This window comes from Channa argus, chromosome 9 (assembly GCF_033026475.1).
Source record: "Channa argus isolate prfri chromosome 9, Channa argus male v1.0, whole genome shotgun sequence".
Classification (NCBI taxonomy): Eukaryota; Metazoa; Chordata; class Actinopteri; order Anabantiformes; family Channidae; genus Channa; species Channa argus.
Window position 1 is genome coordinate 14,637,828 of NC_090205.1, and position 21,753 is coordinate 14,659,580.

At 40.0% G+C, this 21,753-nt stretch overlaps 2 protein-coding genes across 2 annotated transcripts; both read right to left on the reverse strand.

Moving 5' to 3' along the window:
- Positions 1–8,106: 8,106 nt before the first annotated feature.
- On the reverse strand, positions 8,107–16,496 carry hoxd3a (homeobox D3a). The gene is made up of 4 exons (XM_067517151.1): positions 16,068–16,496; positions 12,127–12,186; positions 9,960–10,506; positions 8,107–9,818 (listed from the first exon to the last, which is right to left on the reverse strand). Exons 3-4 carry the CDS (start codon positions 10,402–10,404, stop codon positions 9,067–9,069), a joined length of 1,197 nt encoding a protein of 398 aa, XP_067373252.1. The 5' UTR covers positions 10,405–10,506; positions 12,127–12,186; positions 16,068–16,496; the 3' UTR covers positions 8,107–9,066.
- Positions 16,497–17,646: 1,150 nt separating this feature from the next.
- hoxd4a (homeobox D4a) lies at positions 17,647–21,432 on the reverse strand. The gene is made up of 2 exons (XM_067517212.1): positions 20,092–21,432; positions 17,647–19,699 (listed from the first exon to the last, which is right to left on the reverse strand). The coding sequence occupies exons 1-2, from the start codon at positions 20,558–20,560 to the stop codon at positions 19,401–19,403; spliced, it is 768 nt and encodes a 255-aa protein (XP_067373313.1). The 5' UTR covers positions 20,561–21,432; the 3' UTR covers positions 17,647–19,400.
- Positions 21,433–21,753: the final 321 nt, after the last annotated feature.

Sequence of the window (21,753 nt, forward strand, 5' to 3'; positions counted from 1 at the left end):
TCCAAGCCCTATGATGCATATAAAATATTTTAACTTGTACTTTATTTTCCGTTAGTATGCTGTGTGATCATGTACAACAAGACAACTTGTCAAGAGAAAAACAATTCAAAGGTGTAGCTTTAGCTTTTCAGTACAAAATTCATGAACATCTGTGTTTACCATCATACCCACATCACTGCAACATGCAATTGTATTTTAGAAATACATGGCCTAATCCAGCAAGATAAGAAAATTCCCAACTTGCTCTTGATCTTTACTCGATTGACGCTTGGGGGACTGATACAGTGCTCAAACAAATATCAGATTGACAGATTGATACATGAGGATGCTAAACGTGTTGATAGTAGCAATCTGTATGAAACACAGGCCAGAGCAGAGAGGAGAAATTATTTATTTTTTTGATGCATGGTTCCTGCTGTTGAACCTAGTTCACGGAGAGTTCAGCTGAGCATCGGGCTCTGTCATGGTCCTTTTGAACGGATTCACTCTCCACTATCTCTCTGGCAGGCAGTGGGTAATGGATGAGGTGCAAGGTTCCAACAAAAAGCACATCTGCATCCACACGATAAAGTGTTTCACAAAGCACAGGCAGATTTCTTTGAACAAGGACTCTCTTGGAGTTACCCACACATGGTCCTCATAAACAGTTCAAGTCCAGAACTAACCAAAATGTTTCTCTTTTGAGGTACCTATTACAAAATATATACACAATATATACACAAAACCTTTTAAAAAGCTATTATGTGTGTTTTACCGTGCAGGAAAAAGAAATCTCTCTATGATGCCAAGAGATGCTCACGCAGACCCGCATCCACATCCACTATATGACATAATGAGAAAATATTTGACCACCACAATGATGGTGTGGCCAATGGTACAAACTGAGAGGTGTTTCCTATTTGCCTTTGGTCCATTATTGAGCACATGTCATTGCTCAGGGTAGAAAGTATTGTGTAATTGACTGGCTGGCCCCGAGGCAACTGGAGATGTTAGGTATATCTGTGGTCACACCTCAGTGCCTCACAGTTGGCAAGGCTGGGCTTGCAACTAATCAAACTCCACTGACAGCTACGCTCGTCTTTTGCTGCTTGCATCCTGTGGAACTGCACCAATAGCAACAAAAGGGCCTCAAAGCCAGGGATGGCACGTTTAAATATTACTCAGCATCAAAGATTTAGGTTGATTTTATCTGCAAATAAGGACCAACTAGAGCTGTGAGCACATGGTGGAAGCACTTACCCTGCCTGTAACCTGAGAAATGGCAGGGAAACCTCTGCACCAGCAAATGAGCAGGGCTGGTGGTGGGAATCTATTGTCTAGGCACTCCAGAGAGAGAGAACAGATGGGGACGTGCTCCTGTTGTTGGGCCAACAGGACACTTGAGAAAGCAGATTGCACATTTACATTTACGCCTCAGACGTGGAGACATTATGAGCCAACAGTTTATACAGAATAACGTGCAATGTTGCATCCAACATCTATAATCTAGGCTGGATAACGTTTGGTGCATGAATGCACAGTTTACTAATTCATCATTGCAGACAGTAAAATATTATGATATAAATTGTTATAAAGCACAGACACTCATAATTACCTTTATAAAATCAGTTGTTCCTGGGGTGCCAATGTCGCTCCCGGGGACACAAATGTATTCAGATTTTGCCTGGTGGCCAGAGTGCATCCCAAAATCTTCTAGTTTGATTTTCGCCCATCTATCATTATTCTCTTTGACAAACACAATGCCATTGGTTCCCAGAAGAATTATAGGGCAGCACTGCAGAAGACAAACAATTTACTGGCACTTTGCCTCACTGAACAGCACAGTCAGCCAGCCAGGAACCATCCATTTTAAACAATGCATGTTTTGGTCACCAAGCTGCACATTTCTTAGACATAACAACTCAGGGTATTCATAAAACCATTTAAGTTATACCAGCTGCTTAAGATAGTAAAAGCTATTGAAACTCTAGGAAAGTGAATTTTCATTACACAGATGCCTGGTTTCATTTTATGCTTAATGGATTTAGGTAAACAAATATTACATAGATCTTATGAGCAGACATTTATGTGTTGGAAAAATACCATCACCTTCCAAAGCACTATTCAATATATGGTGGTCTACACTACTAGGCCTTTAAATGGAGAGAGAGCAGAGAAGATTCTTCTTGGCAGGCTTTTCTGCATTAACTCTGTCTTCTCCCAGAGTTTAAATTAAGTGGGGAGCTAGTGCAGTGTGCCGAAGCAGGAATGTGGGCCCGAGGCAGATCCAGGCAGAGCTGAGCAAAGCAGCGGGATGCTCCAGGGGAGCCGGAGGCCACATTATGCTGCAGCAGGGCAAGAGAGCTCAGAGTCTGACAGCCCTGCGCCCTCAGCGGACACACCAGGACCACTGCCACTGTATTCTCAGGGCATTTACATTATTCAAAGATAAATGCATTGTCAATTTTGTGTCTCCCAACACTAGATATGTGTGCCGCTTCATTCCTCCTGCAGCCAAAGGTGGGCTCACCTCCACCTACTCCAAGACATGCTACAAATGAAATCAAATGTCTTTCTCACTGGTGCAGAATTACTTAACCCTGCACATTGCCACAGTGCACTTGGATTGTGGATTGTACTGCAGGGGCCTGTAAGGAGAACAATAGATGAAGGAAATGTGCCTTTGTATTTCTGTTTTTTGTAAAAAAAATTTTTTTTTTTTTTACAGAATATTATAAGCAAACTGAAATTCAACTCCTAAAGATTTTAAAACACTGGTGCTGTTTGAAAACATGAGGGATAGCACCAGTGGCTGGTTTTTAAACAATGTAATAGTTAATTATGTCAAAGACAGATATTTATTCACCAAAAGTTGAAAGCAAAAGATAAATTGTAGCACTATTAGATCATACTGTATCACATAGGGCTATACTGTTTATATGCAACATGTAAGCTAGAGTAACCATACAAAGACCCATTTCTTTGGTGTGAAAGTAAAAGAATCGCTCTGGGGATGTTCTACATTTTTGTTAATATCCACACGTTCCAAAAGGTAAAGTCAATAAATAGCTGACCTTACTAAAATTAATTGCCTGTGTAAGTCAAGGCTTATAAACCATATTCTTTTGCACTACATCCTTTCATTTCTGACCAAAAACTATCACAGACACATGAATGAGCTACAACATTGCACTGAGTAACATCTTGTTTGAGCATAAGGAACCATTCAGATTCAGTCCTACTGTTGAAAATACTCATTAGATACCAAATATTTAAATAGCTGAAAAAAGCCTCAGACCACTACACTTTATAGCTTTAAAGACCCTGTACGTCACATTGATAGACATCCACAGCAGAAGCAAGATCTCAAACAAAGCAGGATCCAGTTTCAATGCTGCTGTTCACTAAGAAAAGTTAAACAAGACAGACTTTGGGAGGAATGTCAAAACGTCCTTTCATGGGTGAATTGTTAACTTTAATACTGAAACTTATGAAAATAGTATAGTTTAACGATCCATCTCTCATATCTAAAAGTCACAGACTATTTTACTGAAATAATGTGTCTGGGATTACAAATGAAAACCACACAGGATCATTCTTTATCCAGCAGACAGATTAAATTCCAAACCCTGTTACTGTAATAGGCACACTTGTAGCTTGCCATGAATTAGAGCTCTAATTATATTAGGTACTATTTTAAACAAAATAACACATTTCTTATGATCCATAGGTGTAATTTATAGCAAAGCCAGGTTCATTTTCCTGGGCAATCAATTTGGTGGTGTAGCAGAAGACTAATATAATTATGTAAAGCGCTGAGAGCTGAGTATCGCAGTCAGCACAGAAGGGTTTTTCGAAGATAAATGAAGATGCAATTTATTCACTCATAATTTTATACAGAAAATGCTGTGGGAAAAAATCCATATGAGCATCAGAAAAGGGTAGAGGTACTAATACTTTTGGATACAGACTACAAGAGCATTGTAGTCTAGGTATAATGTATGAATTACTTCAGGTTTCCTCACATCACTGAGCTATCTTTCACACCAGGAAGGAGGAGAAGAGCCTTTTGGCCAAGCCCTCTAAATCATACCCAGAGGAGTAAGTCATTTATTATAGTTACAATTATATCAATATCACTAACACATAAGAGCTGCGATAAATCCACGCACATCAGTTTCTGTGACAACGTGAATGATCAACGTGGGGAGGGTCCTCAGCTACTGTTATTCTTAGCAGTTTGACTGCCAGTTTCACACAGTTAATGTGTTTTATGAATCAGCAAGACATGTGCTCAACAGAGAAACTCAATGTATTAAATATAGGACTGATTTTTCAGTCTTGCATCCTTTCTCATCAGTCTTCGCTGCCCCTCTTTATCTTCTGAACGTCCCTATTGAAAACACTAGCCCATAAATTTGTTGTTATGGCATACTGAGTGTGCAAAACGAAAGCTTTCAATCAGCTCCAGAGTCATGTTACAGGAGAGCAGGAGCTGACAGGGTAACAAATGCAGGTGCTTCAGGATGTACAGAATGGAGAGCAAATTTTCTTCTATGATTTTCTCTTCAAACTACCCTTTTTGGCCATTTGATAATATTACATTTGTTCATGGCAGTGTGGACAACCCTATATCCTAATAATATACCAACCAATGGACAGACACAGACCTCTGCAACCGGTACAAGTAATGAGATTTCTCTGAATATGATGTAACCCTGCAGTGGTTGTGTAGTCTGTTTCCCCTCAGAAGGAGAAATAAAGTGTGGACTTTATGAGCTGGCAAACAACACAGATCCCACCACGAGCGGAGCATCTGCGTCCTCTGCTCATTCACCCACACACTGTGTGTGGTGAATCCTTAATGACAGCAGAGGCCAGAGAACAGGAAGGACTTATGACAATAGTGTCTTCTAACATTGACATCCTGTGTCAGCATTTACAGATGGTCAGGTGCTGTCCTACAGATCAGGTTTCCTTCCTCCTTGTGTCTGATACCATAGTCAACATCATCACAAATGGAGATGTATGAAAAAAAACACACATAAAAGAAAACAGTCCACTGTGTGTCCTGTATTTTCTGAAAAGCCTAAGAAAAATATAGGTGAGTGATTAAGAGTCATATGAAAAAGAAACACACAAACACAATTTCAGGGCTTAGAAAAAATGTGTTTTATTTGGAAAAACTTAGAATTTGTAGAAATAAAATCTTATTTTAAAGCAGATTTCCTTGTATCCGGCCATAGGACCTGAGTAAATGTTGTGTATTAGCTTCTCTGGTTGGGTTTAATTTTGAAAACGATATTTTAAAAGTCCACAACCACAGTAAGGCATGCAATTTACAACAGGTTTTCTAAAATCATCGCGATTAAAGCAGTCACACACATCATTAAACCTTTGCTCAATTTCAGAAAATGCATTAGTAATTGAGATGCTGTGAAAAACAAAACAACAACACAGACCTTTGGGGCCTTTTCTTTTACGCCACTCCACTTCATACTACATTTCTGCTCTGAAACAAGTTCAAACTACACATCAGTCCTTCCAAGGTGTGTCAGGATTTGTTGAGAGAATTCAGTCTTGAGCCGATGATAATCCACAATAACGCCGCTCGATGCCAATAAAGAAGGACAGGAAGCGATGATTCAAAGCAGGTACAATTTTAAAAAAGATCAACAACATTAGTGATGCTCATGTCTTCTGCAAGGATTTAGAACAACTGCCGCTGTTGCGCTTCTCCAGAGCAATAAAAAAAAAATTATAAAGCCTTCTTGGGATGGAGATGAATGCTGCTCACCAAAACAAAGAAATCATCGCGACATGTTCTGCTCCATCCGATGTGAAACCAAACTTTGTGCTTAATATATAGCTGCAGTGGGAGCGCATGTAGTGATGTGACTTTATCTCTGTTATTCTACACTTTAGATGAAAGGCTGGTCCTCTCCCGGTGGTCCAACACAGAGACCCCCCACTGCTACAAGCTCCCTGTCCATCATCTTAGACAACATTTACAAAATTAAAACATATACTTATATTGTAATAATATAAAGGCCAGATTGCCTCCAGTTTGGATCCTAGGAAGAAGATTACCTAATGTCTCTCTAATAGTTCGCCTACAGTAGGACAATTTCCCCATGTGTAAACATTAACTCTGACTGAGCAGGCGTGGTCTCCTCTGCTTTTATCCAATCAGCCACACAAAATGAGATCCCAGCTGCACTGCCTGTTTCTACAAAGCTGCTCTTGGTTTATTTGTATGAGTTTGAGCTTGACATTTTCAGCTATGATTAAATTACTTTTAAATCATTTAACAAATAATCTGAAGGACACATAATACAAATTACCTTAAACCCAAAACCAAGTGCACATGTTTTGTTAGAAGCATTAGTTGTTTTATTCAAAAATATTCTTAGGAGTCTGTACAAATCTATCCTTTACTAAAGTAGGATGTTTGTTTTTGCAGAAGAGCGGCTCTAGGGGGAAACTTCCTATTTGCATGGAAAATTGGTGAATTTGATCTCAGTTACGCCCATGTCCACTTACCAGAGTTGGAGGCATGATGGGAAGAATAAAATCTTAAACTCCAGCAGTACCCTGTGGTCCCTAAGGATTGAAATGTGGACTTACATTTCCTAGTTTGATGCAGCAGTGTTGATCATTACGTCTCCGTGACAAATGTTCAAATTAATGTATTGCTTACTTTTATTAGCAACATTTGACATTTTATTCTTTTACCAAAGGTTTTATATTGGATGAAATGTTTTACCTTGCTTTTAATTCAATGTCATCTCAGTCATTCTTTAACTTGAGCGATATAATGAGCATCATAAATTCCTCTTAAATAAAATTGAATGATTTTATTAATATTTTGCTTTATTTTCGTTTTGTAGTGATTTTTTTCTTATTCAAATGTAAACATACGATGTATAAATATAATAAGGGCTCAGTAAACGCATTTGCCGGTGCAAAAGCAGCAGTAAGGGAGATGAAGAAAGAGCTCGCAGGGTTAAAATGGCCGCCATTCACTGAATACTGAGATGATTTGGAACCTATTGCAGGAGCTCGTAGCCAGCTTCCAGGCTGGGGTTGATTTTAAGTAAGATTATATTAAATTAAAGGCTATTATTAAAGGATTTATGACAATACCTGTGTGCTGAGTCACATTCAGTTTCAACTTTTTGGGACTGTGGATCTTGCGTGGATTTGAAGTCACTGACGATTTCTGTGACAAGGGCTTCATTTGCCTTGATGCTCTTCTAAGTCTGAGGATATATCATCTTAGAAAATGTGTCACAGTAGGGATTTCACTCTCTATCCCACCATTAGAGATCGGGCTGCTCTGTTTGAAATATGTTACTTGGATTTGATATGCAAATGCTTTGTTCACGAGGAGGAGGGATCAGCGAGGAGTCTGAAAGCGACGAGTTTTTGATTAATGAGCTTTGAAATGGCTCTCCAGGAGCAATAAAGAATGAACTGCGCCCCCCCCCCCCCCTTTTTTTTCTCACACAAACACGAACATACGCGCACGCGCAAGGGCCTCCATCGTTGCATCGTTGTTTTTCTTTTTTTTTTGGTTTTATTGTCACCAATCTGCCCGTTCTCACCCATCAACGAATGGGTGAAAACAGGTATTTTTTATTATTCTACTACTGCAAATCATGCTGAATAATTTTGAAAGTGTAGACCTACTAATCAATTACCAGTCCAATGATTTGGATTCCATCTATATGAAAATGGAGCTTAGTCTTTTGTCCCAGCAGACAGGAAGGTAATCATGCGGCCAAGTCTAAAAACATCATGTGACATGTGGAAGATGCAATAAGCCCATACACTCACTTCCCTCATATCAATAAAACATCAATAATCTCCAGAGCCAAAATGCACTTTGCATTGGAGGCATAGAGCAGTCTGATGAGCTTCAGATATCTTGGTTTCTAATTATTGATTTGCTCTCTGTTTAGACTGTACAGCGGGGCTGCGAGTCAGTAAGGATCCTCTGTAACAGTACTTGACATGTTTCATAGGAGCACCGACTAAATGAAAAATTAAAACAATCAGAAACACTAGATGAGGAGTGTTTCTGCTGCAAGGGTTTTACAAAATCTACAAAAAGTAATAAAAAAGAGAAGTTTGAGCACTTTATTTACAAAATGTTAAACACAATAAAATATAACATTTCAATATCATAAGGGTTTCATAAATTTATGAATATCCAACTGAATGAAATAACAATGGAGGACAAACAAAATAGCAATGACTACACAAAATGACATGCTGGTGTGTATAATATCTGATACGTCGATAGTCTACGTTTTGCTTAAGATTTGACACAAGATTAACCATGGACATATAGTGGTGTTTATACACTATATAATGCCCCATTTATACCAGATTTACAAATAGAAATGCTCTTTTTCAACAATACACTGCGAGTGTCATAGCGTCTTCCAAACCCTGTTTTGCCAACACTTTCAAGTGCACTGAGCTGTCCAATCTTACAAAAAATCCACACTTATAAATACTCGCATATAAACGATAAATAATGTGCAATACAAAAGTAATTAAATAATAAATAGGATAAATGCTCATACAAAAGATTATGCAGCATAATAAAAATAAATAAATAGGATGCATGTGAGTAAAAGGAGATAGTGACAATCAGACGAAAAATTCCCTTAAGGTCCTTCTGTCTAAAGATGAGCTTCTAACTTCCGTGATCTACAAGACTTACCTTCAAGTAACGGCATGAAATATTCAGTCAAAAAATTTGCGCATTGCACTTGAGAGAAACAAAAAAGGAACAACTTACAGTCACGCTAGTCTGCCTCTGCGCATCCCAAAATATTCAAGAGAAATGGACAAAGCTATATCATTTAGAAAATAATTACACAATAGCATTAATAATAATATCAATAATACTGTAATAATACACACGACTCGCTCGGAGTGTAGTTATTAGACTAGTGAGGTAATAAAAAGAGCGCAACTTAATTTTAGCTTACAGACACACACACACACGCACACACACACACACATACACACACACATACACACACACATACACACACACACAGAAACCACTTATTACAAATGTGTGAGTTTAGGCGCTTCCTGAATCCTTCCCTGAGACGCTTGATGAGAGGTGAGGTCTGTGTATGTGGGATGGGGATCGCAGGGTCCATGATGGTGGTTTCCTGGGATCTGAGCGGCACAGCTGTAGTCCACGCTGGTGGATGAAGGGTGGGGAAGATGGCCGAGGTTGAACATGGGGCCCGAGGCTGGCATGGAATCAACAAAATTTCCCCCCACATAAACGGGGCTGCCTTGCAAATTGGCGTTGGCAAAGCTTCCGTTGCTTTGCATGCCGTGGTGTTCGTACTCGGAGCCCGGATATCGCTTCTGCTGCGGGATGCAGCCACCCAAGGGTGCCGTGTACGCGGCCAAACCGTACATGTTTTGCTGGGGTTTGGCAAAGGACGGGGGCGAGGGCGCGTCATAACTGAGGCTGTTAACGTTTTGTAGCTGGCCAGAGTATCCAATGTGGTTTGGGCCACTCAGTGGCGGGCTTCTATCCGGGGAGTGTCCCAGGGGAGAGTGCGCAAGCCCTTTAGACTTCTGGTCCTTTTTGTATTTCATCCTCCTGTTTTGAAACCAGATCTTTATTTGGCGCTCGGTGAGATTCAACAGGTTTGCCATCTCCACTCTCCGAGGGCGACAAAGATAGCGGTTAAAGTGAAACTCCTTCTCCAGCTCCACAAGTTGTGCGCTGGTGTAAGCAGTTCTGACCCGTTTGGAGGCCGGTCCCGGTGGGCTCTTCTCATCACTCACCTCACCACCTGTAAATGAACAAAGGGGCATCTTAGCATCTTTGGAGCCATATCAGTACTAATTCATATACATAAACAAGCCCCCCCCCCCCACACACACACACACACACGCACACACACACACACCACCCCCAGGCACTTGACCGGTACCTGCAGTGGGGCAGTTGTTGCTCTTCTGCTTGGAGTTCTGTCGAGTCTCCTTCATCCAGGGAAATATCTGCTTTGTGAGAGCTGGTGTGGCAGTACTGGAAGCGCTACTGGTTGGGGGTTTCTTCTTCTGGGACGTAGAGCTGTTAGAGCTGGGAGATGATGCGGACAGTGGAGGTGCCTGCTGCTCCCCAATAGTCGTGGCTTGACTGCTGCTGTTGCTTTGACTGCTGTTTTGTCGCATGCAGTCTCCGTTCAGGTCACTGTCTTTGAGGCTTGGTGGCCGGACAGCAGCGGTCTGGATGGGGCACACTGAGCCCTGGTAGTCATTCTCAATGTTAGAGGTACTGTAGGACTGATGTGCAGGGCCATAGTTGTATGAGTCTGGTTTGGGATAGGTGTAGCCTCCAAAAAGTCCAGAGTTATCGTAGTATGTTGCTTTCTGCATTTTGTGGGTTCAAAGCCAATAAGCCAGAGTAACTCTATCCAATGGCATGGGTGTTGTTTATTTACGTGATTGGTGTTTCCCACCGTTGCTCCAGTCTGTGACCTATAAAGAGAAAATACATCAAACTCATCTGGCCTCTCATTAATAAGGCTTTTGCTCATTATACAGCTACATCTTCCCTAACATTAATCCAACGGGGCACAAATAAACCCGTTCACATTAAACCATGAGAGTCACACTGCTCGGCCCTGGCTCAGGTTGCTATACGACAGAGCAGACATGAAAATCAGAAATTTCCCGCTGCCTCTTCTTTGACATCACTCCCATGAAACCCCAGATTGGAGCCGTCCACAAAACAGTTAAAGTTTAACTTGAGCTAAAAAGGACCCTCTGGGAGGCTTTACGAGTCTCTCAGAAATGAGCTGGATCAGCATTTGACACACATACACACAATACCCTTTTCACTAATCACAAGGCCTGACAAAGGCCGTCATGCATTGTTCCCTGGAGCAGAAATATAGCCCACCAAGACCGGGCTCATGCAGTTGATCCACGTGTTTGTGTAAACAAGAAGCTAATTACTAAACTTCTCCACTGTAAATATTACAGTAATGTGTGTATGTGTGTGCGTGTTTTGTGTGTGTCTGTGAGTGAGAGAGAGCGAGAGCAAGAGAGAGAGAGAGTTTTGGTGGGTGGGGGTGGAGATTGTACAAATATATGACATTTCATTAGTCTTTGCATTTGCTTCGACCCATTGCTTTATTTTTGACTGAATGGTTTGCTCCCTCCTTATGTTCCATTCATTCTAATGTTTACAAAATGTTTTAATGTATAAAAAATTGTTTAGATGAATAAAAAAATGTAACACGTTCCGGTGATAGCAACTACATTTGATTCATCAAGCACAGAGAAACGCTTGGCATCATTTTTACTAACTATCACAGGGCCCTGTACTGTATGTTGGTGGCTTGAGGAGGTGCAGCCTGCGCCGTGCATAACAATTGCACCTGTCAATGTGGACCGCGGCAAAATTTATGACCGCAAATGTTATGGTTGTAAACGGCCTCAGAGAGGAATGAAAAGCAAAACACTCCTCAAGACTCGCAGCCCTCAGAAGAGTAAAACCAAGCGTAGGAGGAAGGCAGGGGGAAAGAATTTCATACTCGGCAACTTGCCCCATACAGAGGCTCAGTTTATAAATGATGCCTCCATTCTGGCCGAGAGCAAGTCTGCAGCCAAAACAGCGAGGTGAAACACTGGAGCTCTCTGACTGGGTTAAGAGAGGCAGCGAGTTTGTCTGACGATGGCTCGTCTGATAACCTGCTTAAAATGTGGAAATCGTGGGACGGAGTGGTGAAATACTTAATGATTTGACGTTTTAAATTTTGCATCCTTTTTTTAAATTTTATTTTGTCAAGACTGCACATGCTTTTTTTTGCTGTGATTTTTGAAAAAAAACAGTGTCTGGTCCTTCCAAGCTTTGTTCAGCCACATGCACTGTGGCAAACGAAGAAAGGGAACTTATTGAAATGGGACTCTGCCCAGCGTAAATAATTGCACGCACACGCTAAGTTAAAGTCATCCCTCATGTCTGTTTCCGTGATTTAAGCCTCCTGCGAAACACTGCGAGCGTTAATTTGCAGCCTAATAACAAATCATCCTTTCACCTGGTTAGCAGTCGGCTCTGTTGTCCACTCCTTTCATTCAGGAAATGTTACTCACCGAAATCTGCGCAGATCTGTTTTATATCCCTCACGCATTCATCATTGCTCCCACTTCGACCTGGAAGAGAAAAATTCCATTAAATAAAGTGTTCTTATTACAGATGTTGGTCTTTAAATCGCAGCAAAGTATGGACTTAAATTCGATGTATAAAAGAAAAGACATTAACCCCAAAGCCAATAATCTTCACACTTTTTTTTGAAAACACCGGAATTTTATTATAAAAGTTAAAATAAAACAAATTTTGAATACTTGCTGAAGATACTTTTTTTTTGCCTGTTTAATTTTTCTAAATATCAACACTGAAAACTGTCGTTACACTGACCACATATGACATTTTTTTTAAGTCACTGCTTTCAGTTTCTTGAGAGTAAAAAGTCCTACATGTGCACTTTTATACAAAGACCTAGGCCAAATATTTAGCAGTCATAAGCTTTTTTAGGTGACCTCTGGGTCATTCAGCATTAAGTCAAAGTTTAATGAACAACGAGCACTTTGGCTTCAAGTAGAATCAAGTCTCAACTAAATTCAAAGCAGCTTTTCGCCAGCGACTGAAACAGAGAACATGTTCGACGGACGGAAAAAAGAGAGCAGAATTTAAACCTCATTTTCTTTATATTGTTTTTCTTTGGGGTGTGAAACCACTTCTTTTCTACTGACTGCTTTACATTTTTTTAAAAAAGATATTTACTTTAAATAAGATGCTGGAAATTTAAGATTTCTTGGATGTGGACTATTTGTTCAAGTTGGTCGATAATCTGTGCCTCGAGTGCTTTAGAGCACACTGGGCTACTAGTAGTAGACATGCTCCTCTTTTCACACAACAGTGTTTTTCGCCTACGCGTTGTTACGGTAAGTTTGGTTCACACAATGGGTCGGACTCAATGTGGAGTGTTATTATCCCAGTTATCCCTTCAGATTCTGCTAATATTTAAACTTAAACAGCTTTAAAATACGCGTCGTTATTGTTGGGAATATTAGTTACACCCTATCCATAATAACAGTTAATAATAGTATATAATGAAAACAATGCTGGACTTTTGCTTGCTGCTGTTGTGATAAAATGCAGGATGTTTATTTCCTGTTTCCCCTAAGATTTGCTCAGAAAATGCAACGCACCTTCTCGCACCGAAATGTAATTTATTTTTTATCATGCTGGTTTAATTAATTTAAGTAGAAATTAAGTGGCCTTTCTGCAAAGACTTAGTTTTAAACAAAGCACAGTCACACATTTATAGATCATAAAACAAAGATTCATAATTGTCAATTGATTAATATTTTATCATTATAACTGGGAATAATGAACGTAAAGATGAAGTTTTATTGTCTTTGCTGATTAGGCCTGACTTTTATATCCATACAGAAAACCCAAAGAGAGAAAAAAATCACATAGGCTACAATTAAGCAAACACAAGTTAAGCAGAGATGCATCCAAATAGTAAATACAAGTATTTGCCTTTGTCCTTGTGGAATATCTAGCCCGGTAAACCTTTAAAACATCCAATATGAATTTGTGTATAATATAACGTTGCAGGTTAACAAAGCCATATAGATGAAACCACATAAATCACGGCAAACGCCACTGTGACGATAAGACAACAAATTAATGTGATTTACGATCCAAGAGTCAAAAAGAAAAGTTGCTCTGCTGTTTCTCCTTCTGAGACGGTTTTCATCGAAACGTGAAATCAGCTGAAAAGCGCAGAGCAGCTCAGACTCAATCTGTCGATAATATTTAAACGAGCTTTCTTTAAAAAAAGACGATGAATAAATAAATAGATAAAAAAGTATCTGCTTTAGAGGAGTTAGCTGTAGACTCCACTGTCCGCACGATCGCCGGCGTGGGCGACATTAACAAGCCTCACCTCCATGAACGGAATAAATCATATATATTTCCTAGCATTGTATTAACCCGCGGTTAAAGGTTGAGTTCTGCCTCGCAGTTGCTTACCTGTGAATCAATTCATCATACACCAGCTTCCCTCTCAATCTCAGTTCCTTTCCACGCAGTCACTAGAATAAATCCTTCACCTATTGTCTGTAGACAATGCTGTCCTAAACCTGATCTTGCTGTTTTTCAGACATTTCCATATACCAATGGAGACAGTATTCCCGAAAGAATGGAAGGACTCGCATTCAACTACCAATAAAAAGCGAACGTGGTATCCTTATTCCTGAAAAAAATCCCTGGCAATCAATCACCCATTGAAATTTACAGGAATTCAGAATCGGATAGGCCTGTGCAGATTTGGAGCTCACATTAAGATTTTTTTGGTGTTTCGGAGTTTGTGGTGACAAATAAAGGCGCTGCCTTAAGATACAAGCATATTTGTTCACGTGATTGTCCTCTTCTTCAAGCAAGCCTTACCTCACCAATCCATTTTGATAAAGGGTGGCGTTTATTTCCTCATCCCAACTGTGTGAAAATGTTGCACTGCCTATTTCTTTTCATCTCCTCCTGAATTGCGAGCATAACGTCTCGCCCACACTTCAGTGTTTAAACGCTAAAACTGATATGCTATTGTTTTGGGTATTAATCATACAGATTCGCACACTCGCACGCTCTCCTACTGCAGTATAGTTATATCATACAGTACAGACTATATTTGCGTAAAACGATTTGTGCGCAAAAAGATCTGTGTATTCAGGGCAGCTTTGGAATTTCCTGGTTTTTTGAGACGACATTTACATAAAAATGAAACCTATGAGGAATTATACAATACAACGTGTAAAGTGGGCCTGCAACGCACCAAATACAAGTATTTTAGTGTAGTATTACAGGGTAGTAAAATAGTAGCATCTGTCGATGCTCTGTTTAATCCTGCCATGACTGCAATCCTGTGGGATGTGCAATTTAAAATAATCTATGAATTAAATGACAAGGGGGCTTTTTCTACCAACTGGGGCTGAATTGTATTCAAATAAACCACATTATCGTCTTTTGTTGTGTCTGTCTTCACACACACTGCTGAAACACAAAGAGTGAGGGAGCCATGTCTTCTCCTGCGTTGCTTTCACTATCAGTCAAAGTGAACTCTAAATAATAAATCCTAAAAACTAATAGCAAGCTTTCCTAACCACTAAATAGCCTAAAGAAACTGGAAAACACCAGGGTGGATTGGAAAAGGCAAGATACGGAGCCGCAGTGAGCGTAGGCTGGTTCAGTGGTGGGCTATCTTTGCTCAGAAGAAGAAGGGGATGCAGGACTGGTAGCGTCGCAGCATATGTTCAGAGGGTAATAAAAGTGAAAGATTTACAGTTTTCGCCCGGCCCCCCAACAGCCTCGCACCCTTTCAGGAATTACTGGGAATGATTTACAAGGAGGTAGAACTGTCAGCCTGCCCAAACTTCCTCGACTTTCCAGAAATCAAAAATAGATCATCCCCCGCTAACAACAAAAACAGTTGCAACAAACTGAAGAAAGCAAAAAGTGTAAGATAAATAATATTTTATTCATCTTGTACTGAAAAACTCGAATATATGCTAATTTCTATTTAGACAAAAAAGACACAAATTATAATTCTAGATGTCTGACTTTATGAAATAAACAGTTTCTCTATTGTTTTGATCTAAATTTGTAAATATCCAAATTAGAGAGCGAATAGAATCAATGGGCCTAGTGAAGGAGCCACACTGAGCTATGTGTCCGAAAGACTATTTATTCAGAGTGAGCATCCATAAATACATGTCACGGCCCTTCACTTTTTACGATTTATCTTATCAAACCCTTTCAAGAAGTATGCGCACACAGTTTACTCCACAAATCTACCATTTCTAACATCGTTTATAAATAAAAGACATGCACACAGCGACTAGCCACAGCCTATACAAATCTGGTCGGAGCGCACACATCAAAGGGAGCACTTTATCAAATATCACGACATTTGATATCGTCATTTACCAGCTCGGGCAACATGAAAAATGCTGAAATATTTACCTACCCAAGCATCCATCGGTTCGGATGTGTTTCTAAAGTGCGGGGCTACGGTTGCGCCGGGTATCGGATATTATTTTCTTGGGGGATCTCTTCAGTTTTCAAGTCTGATAGAGTCCTTGCGATTAATGACGACGCCGTGTTTCTAGGGGGACGTGCTGCATTAATTATTTAGACAATCACGTGGTCGAGAATAGAGAGCGGAGTGGTATAGTCTCTGGATTATATCTCTGAATGCAGACAGCGCACTTTAATATATCTTAGGGGGGTTGTCTGGCTCGAAGAAGCTTCTGCGAAAACAGCTGGAAATCAAATATGGCCGGATGGAGAGCAACGACGCTGTATTCCTGCACTGGGTGCAGTGTCATTGAAAATGGCACTGCCTTTGGCTCCCATTTATTGCTGTTCAGACATGTAGGTCAGTGTGGCTACACACTGCACGTTGTAGTTGGTTGCTCTGACCTGATAAACGCCGCAGAAAACTATATTGTGATGTATTTCTTTTCAATTCATGATTTGAGAACAGGAATTCAGAGCATCCAGATTTTATTTATATCAAACGACTCTTGAATATTAAATAAAGAACAACACCTGCTGCCTTAAATGATTTGTAATGTATATTAGTTATATACCCACCACCACCACCACTGCCCCCTCCCTTCCCCTCTCACTCTCTTCAGCATCTATGTGCAGATCATTTCTGGCAGCATGGTGGATTGGTAGCATCACTTTGTCTCAGCTTCTCTCTTGAATCATATGACACACACGCTCATATTTTGCAGTTACACAAACGTGTGCGCGCGTGTGTACGCCTAAAGGCCCGCATGTGGTCAGTGGGGATTAGACAGTGGTCACTATGAATGAAAACACCGCTGCTGCAGTTTGCCTCCGCACGTGTCCGTTTGTGGATACTGTTGGTTGTATCAGTACTGACTTTGTAGTGTGGAGGGTCGAAGGTCAGTGTTGCAGTGGGTCATCAGCAATAAAGTCATAAGTCTTGTTTAATGGAGGGAATTTAATACCAAGCACGGGAGTACAGATACATGTTAAAACAGCGCCCATAAAAGTTTTTTGCCATTTAGAGTATTGCAATCCAGTAAGCTTCATTTTGGTTTATGTTTTAAAGCGAAGAGAATTCATTTTACAGAACTTTTCTCAGGAAAGTAAAAGTGACTTTACTCTTTAAAACCACCGAGAAAAGCAGCAGTACGATCTTTTTGCACGAGGATGTTAGTGCGCAGAGCATGCGCTCCTTCTGATGGAGCTAATGAGTGAAAATTAAGATACAACAGAGCAAAAAAACTCATTCTTTATCGATTTAAAATACTGAACGCATTCTGTAGCAGTAATAACGATATGCTTTTTTTTTTTACAATTAAGACTTCAGAAAGAGGTTAAATATACCCATGCAGAGCGTATTTGGTGGATTTTTGTATGTTTTGTAAAAGGGGGGCTAGAAGTCCATATAGCTCTGCAATGCTTCTTGCCAATGCAAACATCAACAACGTGATCAATGTGGAATTGGAGCAAAGAAAATGAAACCAAAATATATAAAAAAGTTTTAAGCATTCAGAAAAAATATAAAAAAAAACCTCAGTAGTTCGGGAAAAGGGAATTTCCTCAAAGTAAAAATATCTGCCAAGTACAGAAAATAAAAATCTCTGCACAGTGTGTGTTTTTCGTTTAAATGCATAATCGGTAGAAATCTTTATTTTTTTCGCAATATACTTCTCACATCTCAATGCACAATACAGGGTAGAAATCATGTACAAAAATAAAACCAAAACGATTGCATATTGACATAAGGAGACAAATGCGCACGTCAGAACCTTTTGGGGGCTGCGCCTGGCTTAAAAATATTGTTAAAAGGTGTAGAAAATTACATATTTTGTTGCTTTTAGTTTTATAAGGGTGTTAAAACACACTTAACACCAAACCGAGTGATGCCTGGGAGAGAAAATGCAGCCTGTCCGGTGGGTCAGAGGTGTCGGGGTCAGTCCTTGCGGCTGAAATGTGTCCCCTGGATGAACCTGCCACTGCTGCTTTGTCGACCTTCGGCTGAAAATACCTTTTCAACTCTCTCATCGTGAAGACTTCAGAAAGAAGACCTCCTCGTACTGGGTGAGCTTCTGGCTTTTTTTTGTCTGAAGACAATGACGGTATAAAACAAGAAATATCTGTCTTGAAACGTGGCGTGAAAACCCCCCTCTGTTTAGGCTTGGTGTAAATGAAAAGATTCCCACATTAACTAAGACTAAAACTTTGCATTAAGCCATGCTAATGATGCACACGAGTTCAAACATATTTTAGATTAATAAAAGAATTGACGAATAATAAAAATTGTTTTTGTAGTATACGAAAAATTTACACTTCTTAAGCAAATAAATAATGGCGTAAAATTACAAAGAAAAATAAAGAACTATACTTCTAAATATTCAGGATTTGATTATTTCCGATGAGAAACATCCAGTATCAATTTGATGCCATGCAGGAACAAATGATCTTTCATATAAGAGTATCAAATGGCATGAGAGAGCCTCTGAAAACGTACACTGTTTACAAAGATGTCAAGAGAGATTTATAAGGGCACTCAGAATAGTATGCACACAGGAATGTCTTGGTTTGGGGAATAATATTTAGGCTAAGAAGATTTCAAAGCTTTATTATACAAAATAAGTTAAAAAACATACAATTCACAAAGAAACGTGTAAGTGAAATATTCAGCGGGATTTTCTAATTTTCGAAAGGAGGTTGACTTGTGTTTGGCGTGCTCTATGCAAATAATCTTTGCTTCAAGTATGTAATATATATTTTGTGCGTTTAATGCGAAGTATCATTAGGAGGAAAAAATGAAATTATATTTGTGTGTGCGCTGATATGAACGTGGGGAGGGGGGGGGTCTCCGTGTTCTGAGTAAAGATGATTAAACCTTTAAACCAGCGTGAATCCACGTGAGAAGAGCTGGGACACTTGGTTTAAATCCATGCATTCAGCCGAGGTTGCTCATTAAATGTCCTCAGGGGTCAAAAAAGAGGCTCCAAAAACAAAAAACAAAAACAACAATAAAAAAAAAAAGGAAAAAAGAGAGAGACAGGGGGAAAACTTTGTTTGGATGTTTTTCTGTCTCTTGAGGAATTGAAAACAACTAAAAGGCTCAACTTTGAAACCATCTCAGCTATAACTGATTTTATGACTCAATGTTGAGTCAACACTGTTGGGGTCATTTAACATAAATAAACAAAAAATGCCAAAAAACGACATCAGTCCATGCAACAGTCAGATGCAACCTTTGTCTTTTTGTATGTACAGGTAGTTTCTGAGGCTGTGGCGCATTCCTGGCTTATAATGCTGTGATATCAGTCTGGTTATCCTTCTGAATGCTTTGCAGATGGCTGGAGGCGGGTGCGGATCTGCCCTTGGTGTTGGGTAGTTTGTGGTCTTTCTTCCATTTCATCCGTCTGTTTTGAAACCAGATTTTTATCTGCCTTTCGGACAAACAAAGAGTGTGTGCAATCTCAATCCGCCGCCGCCTGGTCAGATACCTGTTAAAATGAAACTCCTTTTCAAGCTCCAAAACTTGCTGCCGGGTGTACGCTGTTCTGGACCGTTTGGGCTCAGATCCTGTGTAATCTGGGTTCACTGTTGACAAAGAAAACAAAAAAGTCACCAAATGGGATCAGTGCAGCATGCAAGCGAAAACAATAAAACAAGAGTATAGTCTCTTTACCCGAGGCGCTCAAACTTTAAAAACACTAATAATAATCACACGGAAGCGAGTATAAATAATTAATGATTTTAACTGAATTTAATCGGATTTGCTGCAGATTTAAGCAACATTACAACCGGTCAATATGTGATTTCAGGAGCTTGCAGGCGCTCACCTAGCGGCCTATTTCCTGAGCTATAAAAATTTATGACTTGTGTAATTGGCGAGGCCTTTCAAAGACTCCCATAAATATTACACTGAACGATTCCTAAACTACAAGTCTCAGTTGGTCCATAAGAGGGGAAGAAGAAGGGAAAAATCTTACCTGTGGTTACGTGGACTTTCTTCATCCAGGGGTAAACTACTGCAGGCTGCTTGGCTTGTATCCCATTTTGGCTCTTTGTGTTTTGCTGCTGTCCACAAGTCCGGGGTCCGGCCGCTTGGACCGGTGGCCCCTGCTCACTCTGTGCGCTAAAAGGGCTCGGGTGGCTGGTTTTGTCATGTACATGACCCCGTGGCTGCACTGTGGAGTCCTGCACAGTGTTGCAGCTGAAGGGCTGCTCCGTGTAGTTTGACCGTGAGTAGATCCCTGGATGCTGAAAGTCTGTGTCCTGCGATGGACTGTAGTATTCCGAGCCCTGCTCAGGTATATAGTTATTTTGTGAATATTCCTCGCAGGGAGGAAATTTGGGATCCACATACTTAGAGTTCACCATATACGAACTCATGGCCATTAATTTCTGAAGGTAGAAAATACTAATTTTTCTCGAGTTGTCTTTTTTTCCTCCCTCCATAAAGCCCTCCTACTTTGTGTCAACTGAATAAAGTTAGCGAACCATGTGACCAGATTGGCCAATAGAGGTGATGCTGGTCCAAAAAACGGGTAAATATACAACTAAAAGCAATTTTATCTAACTTGTGACATACCCAAATTAAACCCCGATGGAAAACAACAAATATTGAGCTGAAAATGATCAAGTCGTGCTTTGAAATAAACAAATAAAAACTGTGCACAATTCGATAAGCTTACTTCAATATTAGACTTTAAAACTGTGCAAAATATAAACAATGGTGGTATAAAGTTGTTTTGTGCACTCAGATATAAAATATAGCAGTTTCTAAGGTCTGACTTGAAGGAATGGTGTTCAACAGAGAAACCCACAAAAGATACAAAAAGCCCTTTGGCATAAAAGCAGCGAATAATGACTGAGGACAATTGATGGACACTGTCTTTGTCAGGAAGGGGTCATCCAAAAGTTACACGAATCTCATCCCTTCATCTGCTACCATCCTTTTGAAAAAAACTGTGCTAGGAGCCTATTGGCGAGCAGCAGCAGCAGCAGACGCCTCTGGGAATCAATAATGTTGAGACACAGGAGGAAAAAGCTGCAGCTGGACTTTTCTGTGGTTTGTTTCTTCTCCGTTTGATTCCAGTATAAGGAAACTAAAGAGAACCACAGCCTCCTTCCTAATTACTTTTATTGTCATGTGAAACATTGTGCATGATATTTCCTTGAAGCCTCTAGAGTTTCAATATGCCCCGAGTCCTTCTTCTGAAGTATGCGGTGTAGTCAGATTTATTCTCATTCATAAACCAACACTTTCAGTGGGGCATCTGACAACACATCAGGCAGCAAACACTTGATGTGAGTCAGTAAATCGAAGTTTTTTCATCGACCATATACTCCCCTAGAATCGAATCTGTGACTGTGGTTTTATCACACAAATTCGGTTCTACAGGGTATATATAGACGACGGGAGGACGCTAATTGTGGAGCAGGCAGGACAAATTACAGAGTGCCTCACATTTACAATAAAAAAAAAATCAACAACAGCAGCATCCAAAGGTTACATTAGAATAAAGGAGGCAGGGACCACAACCAAATGGGGAAAACACACACAGACGCAGTACTAGTGTGTGTTATTCTAATATACGAGTTTTTATTTAGTCTTAACAGAATTTTTATAAATTTTCTCTCCTTGGGGC

What these genes read in the sequence shown, in the direction of transcription:
- hoxd4a (XM_067517212.1), bottom strand. Translation starts at nt 20,560, where the DNA reads ATGGAGGGAGGAAAAAAAGACAACTCGAGAAAAATTAGTATTTTCTAC. An exon ending in GAAAGTCCACGTAACCACAG is followed by an intron (nt 19,700 to 20,091) that starts GTAAGATTTTTC and finishes CTTTGTCAACAG; the next exon opens with TGAACCCAGATTACACAGGA.
- hoxd3a (XM_067517151.1), bottom strand. Translation starts at nt 10,404, where the DNA reads ATGCAGAAAGCAACATACTACGATAACTCTGGACTTTTTGGAGGCTAC. An exon ending in CAACAACTGCCCCACTGCAG is followed by an intron (nt 9,819 to 9,959) that starts GTACCGGTCAAG and finishes GTTCATTTACAG; the next exon opens with GTGGTGAGGTGAGTGATGAG.